The sequence below is a fragment of the Mytilus edulis genome, chromosome 4, assembly GCF_963676685.1.
Source record: "Mytilus edulis chromosome 4, xbMytEdul2.2, whole genome shotgun sequence".
NCBI lineage: Eukaryota > Metazoa > Mollusca > Bivalvia > Mytilida > Mytilidae > Mytilus > Mytilus edulis.
In genome coordinates, this window is record NC_092347.1 from 34,920,581 (window position 1) to 34,931,605 (window position 11,025).

Below are 11,025 nucleotides of genomic sequence, written 5' to 3' on the forward strand. Positions count from 1 at the left end.
CGGCTTTTGAGTTTTTATCTTAAGAACGTGTAGAATGACGGTTGCTATGGATACTATAACAAGCTCAATATGAAGATGGCTATGCCGTTATTTGGTGTTTATTACTAGAATAGAATTTAAAATGCTTCTTTCGCACACATCTTTCCATTTTCCTAATTTTTATTATATAATGTAAAATATTCAGAAAATATGATTCTTATCGCCGATGGGGCAAACATACTTCCGGCGTTCTTTTCTAAATAGGAAAATATAAAAAAACAGAGAAAACACAAAACCTAGAAGAATTCAGGAAGACTATAAAAATAATCAAAAATGAAAAAATCTACAAGAGAACATAAGACTGAATAACTCGAACTCGACCAAAACCGAGGTGTACATTTCTTAACCTATATTTATGAAGGAAATCTCACGATTGAGACAACAACAGTGTTTATTTGTGACATCTTAACGTTTATACTGCAACTAGTTGTGTTTATTTCCAAAATAAGGTAACACAGCTATAATTTGTGCAATGTCAATTTCACCATGGAACACTTTCTCCACAATCAGGGGTTCATTAAGGGACGAAAATAAGTTATACATTTGTGTTACGATTTAAAAACCTCTATAAATAAAATTGAGAAAGGAAATGGGGAATGTGTCAAAGCGACAACAACCCGACCATAGAGCAGACAACAGCCGAAGGCCACCAATGAGTCTTCGATGTAGCGAGAAACTCTCGCACTCTCGGAAGCGTCCTTCAGCTGGCCCCTTAAAAATATGTATACTATATAAAAAAGAAGATGTGGTATGATTGCCAATGAGACAACTATCCACAAAAGACCGTTCAGTGATAATGGACGTCATGCTAAACTCCGAATTATACACAAGAAATTAAAATTAAAAATCACAAGACTAACAAAGGCCAGAGGCTCCTGACTTATCAATGTATTTATTTCATTTGCAGTATAAAAACAAGATTAAGTCAATGTCATAAAGATATAAAATGTGTTGTACTCGGCGCAAAACCAGTTTCTCAGCCTTATACAAAAAAGTTTAAGTTTTTCTGACATTGACCTAGTATTGTATATTTTTTAGATACCAATATCGTCGTCATTGCTGGTATTTTTTTATGCCTGATTGTGACATTGTGACTCAGTGTAGATATCATGGCTAATGATGTATTTATAACAGTAGACGGTAACCCTGTCGATGCATCCGGTTTCGCTTCTTTATGAATTCATGCGATTACATATTTGTTTTATTTGTTTCCTTGATTCGCTTTTCTTAATCGATTTACAAGTTTTATTAAACATCGTAAACTACTGATGCCTATAAATATTAAAATATAGACAAGTTAGCTAAATGTAAAAGCAGCAGATAATAAAATTTTACATGGTGATCAATGAAAGAGAAATTCCATACCAGTCTCTTTTATGACATGGTTACGTTCATAAAACTTTCCATTTCAACTACTTTCAAGGATGTATTAAGTTGAAAATTAAAAAAAATCAAGAAATTAAAATTGATACTATAAGCTAAAGGCGCACCAGGTAAGTAACAAAAGAAGCTGAAAGAAATGATAGGTCTCGGAGATACTTTTTGAGATATTTGAGTTTTAAAAAATGGATGGAAAAAACCTGACTCGTACTTTTACCTTACATTTGCATTGGCATTATTCGGGTCTCAAATTGTAAAAAACATAAACAATATACTTGAAAAATAATCTGTTATGCACTTATAAAGACTTTTATGAAAAGAAAAGTGGGTTTTATGGGACAAATATTTTACCCTGTATCGTAGTAAAACACCAAGGAGTCTGAAAATCTGACACAAATTTCCAAACTTCTCCTTAAGAAACATTGGTTCAGACACTTTTCTATAAACTGCATACTTCAATCAACACCGTGATTCAAGCGCAAGCCCAGGGATAATTTCTAAGTTAGAGATATACACTCCATGCATATATGATGTTGAAATGTTGCTTCAGAGTAATATCCTCATCTTTCTATAGTTAATTTTCTCAATCATCTCTTCCTACAATTTGTTTTTTAACCTGTGATATTTTTCGACCGTGTTTGGAAGACTTTACTTTGCATTTGCCAAAGTTGATATGGGTTCAAATAGATAGAACTCACTCTCCGTATTTGTTTAATAGTAACTACCACTATTATTTGAGACCATAATCTATGATTATGAGAAGTGCCAGATCATAAAGGGATTTCATTCTTTATAAGGCTGAAATAGATGCATATTTCATTGACATCTACCTTTACTTTTTTTCCAGATTTTTTTAATAAATGCTCCCCTTTATGATATTGCCATTTGATTAGGTACTTTCATTTTTGAATTTTCCTCTGAGTTCAGTATTTGTTTACTCCAAAACTATTTTTCTATTGATTTCGTATGCATTATAACAAAAGTTAATGATGATAAATCATTTGACAGTTGAACGAGCATACTCATTTCGAAATCCGGGAGAAATAATAGTCATTCGTTTTTGATGCGTTTTGTTATTTGATTTTGCCATGTGATTATGGACTTTCCGAATTGATTTTCCTCTGAGTTCAGTATTTTTGTGATTTTACTTTTTGCATACACTTTGATTGGTCTATCTCATGTATTCATCACGGGCTTTCAATTTTCATTCCTCCTCTTTAATAAAATTTGTTCAGTATCTTGTACATGCAAGTTTAAGGAACCATAAGATTAACAAACACGTAAGCGACTGTCATATTAGTCAGCTTGTACATACATTATCTATAGATTGAACTTGTAGGAACCGATTGCAAAACTTAGGGAAATACAGACTATTATCTATAATGTATATTTATGCAATGATTTGCGATTAGAAGAAGAAATGACTTACATTGTAAATATTCTTTTGGTAAGTAATGTATTCTACAGATAACATTATTAACACTTGCTTGACTTTGATATAAGATGAATAAATTTAGTTGTTTTTCAAAATACAATTACGGTATATACAAAAATACAAGTTTTCTTCAGCATTTTGTAAAAACATTCTATTTGTTTTCCTTTGGGTAAGAAAATAAGTAATAGTGCATTAAAATATATTTTCTTAAACTAAAGGCAAGCTCATTACTGAACCTGATGATGGTATATAATATATATCACGCAATCCTACAATAAAACATCGGAAGCTGGGAAGAGATCATATAGCAAATTCTCAAACAGAAAGACATGAGAGATTTCGTATAATGCACAGGATGAATTTCGATTGAATAAACATAATAAAGAAAAACGAATATTTTTTTAGACGGTATTGACACTGCAAACATAAAGAAGAATTTAATTGTTAAATTCAAAGTAAATGTAAAAACTTTAATGTCAAGGTTTGTATATATATCTGTAATTTGATCTTATCTGATGTTATGGTTCAACATTTCGTTCACGTTTCGATATTTGTATACAAAATATATAACATTCTCTGATCACGTATACACAATACTTGATGAATATCAAAATATTGCAAATAGTTTTAAATTTTATTATAATGCAAATTGTTATGTTGTACGTTCTTTGCATTAAGTTAGTTATGTAATTATTTTATTTCCCCAGAAAAAATAGCATTTAAACATGCAGCCCATTCAAATATTCACATATTGGACATGTTGGATGTTGTTTTGGACGTGTGCAGGTATATATTATTTCTTTATATATCAAATGTTACAAAAAAAGAAGTAAATTCACAAAAATACTGAACTCCGATGAAAATTCAAAACGGAAAGTCCCTAATCAAATTGCAAAACCAAAAGCACAAACACATCAAAAGAATGGATAACAACTGTCATATGCCTGACTTGGTACAGGCATTTTCTTATGTAGAAAATGGTGAATAAAACCTGGTTTTATAGCTAGCTGAACCTCTCACTTGTATGACAGTCCCATGAAATTCCATTATATTGACAACGATGTGTGAACAAAACAAACAGACTTGATAGGTAAAAATGTAAAAAAAATATAGCAATCAACATTGTGTTATAATCTTAATCACTAAAAAAACATACAAAATGTAACAGAGAAGCACAAAACAAAATGGCATATAAAGCACATTCAAGAGGCACCGAAAAGATTAAGAGCAGAGATGATTAACATTTCGGAATAGGAACTTTAGTAAAAACATGACTAAAACCTATAAGATAAAAAGCCTGGTAAAAACATAAATTATATAAATGGCAATACTAGAAGAAACAATTTCCTGTTCTGAATTGCAACTTAATTTGAGGCTCGCATAAAAAAGTTCTTATCAGATTTATATACATGTACTAAGAATAACAAATTGAAAGGAAAAGGGGAAATACAGATTTTTTTACTTTTAGTAATGCAAAGTAGGTGTATAAATGTTCTTGTCAATTGTATTTGTTTAAAAGGTTATATTACAAAAACGTGCGTATGAAAACAATCTGAATTGTTTCAATTCCAAACGAGGGTAGAGTTCCCTTTAAATCTATCTTATTGTACTGTATAAAAACGTAAGGACGAAGATACATTTAAAAAAAATTGTTGTACAAACAAAATTAATGTAAAAACTAGTTGCTTTCGTAGGTTTTGTCTGTTAAATTGAAGGCAGGTGTATTTATTAAAATAAAAAACAGTGAGCATCATTTTGAAATGGCTAACGACTATATGTATATAGCTAGTTTAACTGGCTGACGTCCATGATTTAAAATACAACAACTAGTTTTGAAAGAAAATTACAACTGAGAATTTGTCGATATTTGTCAATTTTGTCAAATGGTAATAATGAATTAAATAAGGAAGATATGTACATAAGGTTTGTACCAGTGAAGTAGCAGTCAAACCCCATGAATTTAAAAGCTTTACTATAGCATATACAATATGCAGCACTTACAAAAATATGTAATTAAACACCCTTTAACACGTGGAAGTATTATAGGGCAACACCAGTCTTTTGAAATCACAATCCTACACACTTTAAAATTCGCCGAACCAGCTAAACTCTAAACAGGTCAGCTAAAGGTTTATGAATAACGTACAAAAGCTAGTATCATGGAAAAGGAAGTTCAGTCTACAATGTATAATAAATGTAAAAACACAAGTACAAACAAACCAGTTAACATTGGTGTAGCAAAGAATTATGTTAGCGCTTACAGAAAAGTTTATCATACTAAAAGTACATAACCTGATAAGAAATCTAGACGTTCTACATGTACACTTTCATATCATTGTCAATTTCGTTCAGTTACGTCATAAACAGTTCACAAACTTGATCAATATCAAGAATAAATCCGTACTGAATTTAAATGGTGAATAAACTAAAAAAACATTTTTTTCCTGTTTCAAACTATGATTCTGCAAATTGGTTGTGTATATAGAAGTGACAATGAATGTATTGTGGTAAAATTTACGCAGTTTCTGTTATTAAACCAAAAAGAAAGAACATTTTAGCTGGCATCACAATTGAAATAATCTTAAAAAGGGTAGTTTTAAATACAAGGTTTACTTAATTTCGTTCAGGCGAAATGATCCTTCTTCCACAATTAAAAATCAAATTTCTGAAAAGATTTGTTTACGTTTTCATTTATTATGTTATAATTTTGATTTTTTTTTATATTTTAGAGGGTCGTAATAACGATAACAAACATACTCAATTTAAAATTTCTGAGCACAGAAAAGAAAATACAACACTCCTAGACAACACCACTGACCTAAGAAGAGAATATACAACACATTCAGACAAATCTACTGTCAAAAGAAAAGAATATACAACACTTCTGTTCCAAATAACTGACCAAAGAAAAGAACTCACAACTCTTCCAGACAAAACAACTGGTCAAAGACGAGAATATACAACACTTCCAGACAATCACAGATTAAGTTGTACAAAAAATGAAACAGAGACAGTCGCTTGCTTCAACGGAGGATCGTGCCTTGCAACAGATGTAGGATTTAGAATAATACGATGCGCGTGAGTAAAAATAACCAACTTAACTGTTCGTTTTCAGTCATGCTTTGGCTTTTGGTATTTTCCTTGACAAACTTATCTTATAAGTTATTGTTTGGAAATGGGGTGTGATTGACAAAATGACGTATAGTATCCACCATGCAGTATCTAAATGGACAGCAATGTAAGAAGTTATAGGATACCGTTTGGACTTCAACAATGATCAAATCCAATATCGTATTGTCAGATAAAAAAGGTCTTGACATACCAAAATGTGAAATAACTTTAAAAAAACTAACAGCCTGATATACAACAAATCAATGAAAGACCATCCGACAAAAAAAAAAAAAGACATCAATCATCAATTACAGACTCCTTGCTTGAGACCGGCACATACATAATATGGAGGGGTTAAACATGTTTAAGTGACCATAACCTGTTGTAGTAGTGTAACCGTAAACAGAAGAAAAAAATGTGCGGTCATTTTCAGTCTTGATGTACAAGTAGCGAACCACGCCAAATAGACACTTAAAAAAATAGACCTTACAGTAAAAGTAATAATTTAAAAGGACAAACAAAAGAATGCTTTTACACATTTTTAAGTTGATAAACAATGCCAATATCATTTACAAAGACGAACAAAAGATTGCTATAACACATTTTTAAGTTGATAAACAAACCCAGTACATAGAATGTATACTTCAAGACCATTGTGTATTATTTGTGAAGTTTATACGGGATATCTATCAGCAAGGTCTTGTTATCTTCCGCTGAAGTTTCTTTTAGGGAAAAGACGAGACTTTCTTTTTGATATACCCTTGGTACATCCACTTTCTGAACAGACACTGGTGAAGTTTTATAAATAATGTCTGAGTAGCAGCTGAAAACTCATGAATACCGAATGAGTTGGGAAATGCAGGTGAAGTTGGTACATGAGGCAGAGGAAGCCGTGTTTGTTGATTGGATTCTCTGAGCTTCTTGTTTGTGACATGTGTCTCAATTTACTCCGAATCATATGATGATTAAAAGAGGTTGGCAAGGAGAGGCGCACAGTTCTTTCCCATAGGAATGCCGACAATTTGTTTAAAAACATCTATTAACTCCAAATTCAACAAATATGTTGTCAATAAGAAACTCCAGCATCCTGATCACTCTTTCATCTATGTAGCATGTTTTACTTTTTGGTTAATTTTTCTCAAACGTTGTTCATTATATGTCTTGAAGTTGACTGCATTCATGTATATAAGTAAAAAATATCTTGTAAAAAAATTGCCTCCATATATATGAATGCTCCTTGTTTTATTTCAGATGTACTTTTAAATATACTGGTGACCGATGCGAAATGATAAACCTAGAAATACTTTTTGCAAGTAAGCACCACCGTGCAATAAATAAATGAATAAACAAATATTGTTGAAGTCATTGGCAATGCAGTGCATATGATTTTATCAGCTGCTTTAACATATCATGTAAAGGTCTTAACGAAAAAAATCAACCACGTTATTTTGCGTCATCTTACTAAATATGTTCAAGCTCATAATTATCCTTGAAATTACGTTCTTTTTCTTGTAGGCGTCCTTATGTTTATGATCATGATTGTCAGATCTAAGCTATAATAGATATCTGCATTCATACTCGTTTTTCCTTGACTAGTGTTTTTAGTCTACAAAAAGGATGATGTTCATATAACAGCTTTGAGAACGACATTGAATGGCGTACAGAATTTTTATGTCGGTTGGGTAGTATCGATTGTCTTTTGATATCAACAATAATAGCCTTACTGAAAATAATGGCATGATGAGTTAAGCTGACTATGTGGTATGGGCTTTGCTCATCGTCGATGGCCGTACGGTGACATAATAACTTATAATTTCTATGTTATTAGTCTACTGTGGAGAGTTGTCTCATTGGCATTCATACCACATCTTCTTTTTTATATTTACACATGGCATCAGAAACAAAAAAAAGGTGTATCCCAAAAAGGGTGGTTCAAAGTTAAAAACAAGTTCCAAATCATTGTTTTGTATATGGACTATAGAATATCAAACTGGAACATGTATTAATAAAAAAGTATTCTCAATATAAATAAAAGAAGATGTGGTATGATTTCCAATGAAACAACTCTCCACCAGAGACCAAAATGACACCGAAATTAACAACTATAGGTAACCGTACGGCCTTCAACAATGAGCTAAGCCCATACCGCATAGTCAGCTATAAAAGGCCCCGAAATGACACTGTAAAACAATATAAACGAGAAAACTAACGGCCTTATTTATGTTCAAGTCAACATTTTTATCAGTGAACTGTTTTATTACACAAATTCAGCTACAACATTTAGAAAAATCTTGCTTTAAATGGAAACCTTTAATTCTGATGAGATAACTGTGTTTTACACATAAAAAAATCTTAAATATTACGCGAACATTTAATTTATCTAAAACGATGTTTTCTCAAGTTTGAGGTTGATCGCTACATGAAAAATGCAGACACGAAATTTAAGATTCTTTTAAAAACTACAGTTTTAATTTATCAGACCATTATGGAATATTTGTATCTTAGATGACCACAGTTTACTGATATGTTTCGCTTGTTCAAATCACAATTCCATCCTCTTTCCTATCGAAAGCAAGTATTCATCGAATCTTGACTTGCATTAATATAAGTAACATGACGGATGCTACTAGTGATGCCAAAACTGCTTATCCTTGTACTAGTATTACATATAGGAAGGTTCCTGTTTATTTTTGGTGAAGTGTTTTTGACTGTTACATTTGTTTGTCTTTTCGTCTTTTTTTTACTTGTTGTCTCTTTTATTGAATTAACGGTTTTGATTGGTTCTGGTATCTTCTCCTCTCCATTTCTTAATTCTATTATTTGCTCATAACCGATTCCCTAAGCTACAATTTAAGCCCTGTTATCATACCGATATACAGTCAAAATAAAAATTATCTTATCCAATGCAAATTAGTTCTTAATTATTATTGTTGTTTCCCTAATAAAAAAATCAGGTTTAATCTTGACCGAAACACACCGAAAATCATAAAGTTACTTGCATCGAGTGTTGTCTGCTCCAACTTTTGGTGGGAGATATTGCATGCATATACTGAACGCAAAAAAATATTGTTAGCTTAGTGACAAAGTAAACCGTAGTACTTAGACTACCATGTTTGCATCACATTTCTTGTTGATCAAAATGAGGCATTATAGTAACGGACATCAAAAGAGAAATACTTTTGGAGTTATATACTAGAACCTAGTAGAGGTAAATAAAGAGAATAGCCTTGATTCTTGACTAGAAGACGCAAAAACACAAACACACAAAAACATCGAAGATGCATTAGTTAAAAGGTTCCGTTGACCAATAATTGGTGTAAGAAATATAATTGGTGTATTTATATGCTACATCAAAAGCTATTTGGATTTCCTTCAAAAGAATATATTTTTCTAACCTGAACCAATGTTTGATGAGATGTGATCGTTCTGAATGCTCATTGTTCTATTTAAGCGAGCACAGTGCCATGATAACATCGTTGTTTGTTAAAAAATTTGACTTATCAGTCTCTGAGTTATAATTTCAATATATAATAAACCCTGACACAATAGAAAACAGGATTAAAATTTTATACGTGTGGCAGACGCGCATTTCGTTTACAAAAGACTCATTAGTGGCACTCGAATAAAAAAGTTTAAAAAGGCCAAATAAAGTACGAAGTTGAAGAGCATAGATGATTAAAAATTCATAAAAATTTTGCCAAATACAGCTAACTTTAAGGTAATCTATAATAATTCCTGAGGTAGGAAAGCCTTAGTATTTCAAATATTCAAAGTTTTGTAAACAGTTGATTTATAATAATTATTATAAAACTTAAAACAAACAGTTGACATCAGCTTACATCGATTAAAAAAAATACATATATTTTTCTTTCAAATGATATCATTTGTCAAATGTTACTATATTATTTAGGTAAACACGTATTTTTTCAGTGAATAAAGATAAGAAAGAAGTTAGAACTGGTCTTGTTTCCGGATTTATTGCTTTAATAGCATTATTATTGCTTGCAGGGTTGTTATTAACTGTTAATATATTTTTCAAAGTAAAAAGGTGAGTAAAAGAATTTCTTTTACTTAACATAAGTACTTTGTTACCCATAAGGGAAATACAATTCACTCAAAGTACCAAGTAAACCTTATCAACCCCATCTAGACATACTTGTACATATTTTTTTTTTCATTACAAAAAAAAACCCAACACTTTACAGCAAGAGGAGTACAACGTCCCAATACCTAACGGGACAAGAGGAGTACAACGTCCCAATACCTAACGGACTTTAGAACAAATTTAGACGTTCTTCACAACCAACATGGAGCTGTATGGGATGTAGACGAAACCCTCTGACGGTGAAACCGGGATTGCTCTTGTGAAAAAACATTTTTTTTGTTATTCATAACTATTCTTTACAAAATTAATATACCTTGAAAAATCAATGTAGTTTTTTTTTTATTGAGTTGTTAATTTTAGATAAAATACTCTACATATGGTTCGAAACACCGAAAACCATCAATTTTGTTAAACAGTTCTTAACATGCTTAATGTGCAATACTATAATCCATATTATTAATTGTAGAGTTAACACATATGAAGAGATATACTCAAGAGGTCGGTTGTTCATATGATCCTGGTATCTTCGATTTCTGTTTTGAAAAATGGATAATGGCATGCGTGTACAGTGCGAGTTTGAATCTTCCTGGACATCACGACTTATCTGTTATCAGTTTGGGAGCATAATCATATTACCATGATAAGAAGTAAACATACAAAGAGAGACAACTATTTTTTCGATGAACTAATGATTTTTTTAAAATTATAATGTTGGAATTGACTTCAAATGATAAGTGTTTTAGTAAAACAAAATAATACGTGTACCATTTTTGAACAAACTACAGTTACTATTTATATACTCTGTATTGCATATGCAATTCAAATATTTGAAGATATTTATATTATGTACAATCAATTATCCAAAGATTAGTCTTGCTAAAATAAAGTGTCTAGATGTTTAATTGCAACTTACTCATTCATCATGTCCTAGGGTTAGAACAAGGGCCAGTTTTGA

The 11,025-nt window shown here is 31.3% G+C and overlaps 1 protein-coding gene across 2 annotated transcripts; it reads left to right on the top strand.

Annotated features, from left to right (window-relative positions):
* The first annotated feature begins 2,728 nt into the window (after positions 1–2,728).
* On the top strand, positions 2,729–10,672 carry LOC139519560 (uncharacterized). Of its 2 annotated transcripts, XM_071311729.1 has the most exons (6): positions 2,729–2,866; positions 3,562–3,640; positions 5,584–5,932; positions 7,217–7,278; positions 9,896–10,013; positions 10,537–10,672. In XM_071311729.1, exons 2-6 carry the CDS (start codon positions 3,580–3,582, stop codon positions 10,583–10,585), a joined length of 639 nt encoding a protein of 212 aa, XP_071167830.1. In that variant the 5' UTR covers positions 2,729–2,866; positions 3,562–3,579; the 3' UTR covers positions 10,586–10,672. The 2 variants fall into 2 exon arrangements, with proteins under 2 accessions (XP_071167830.1, XP_071167832.1); XM_071311731.1 differs by lacking the exons at positions 9,896–10,013; positions 10,537–10,672 and having other exon boundaries at positions 2,730–2,866; positions 7,217–7,316.
* The last annotated feature ends 353 nt before the right edge of the window (positions 10,673–11,025 follow it).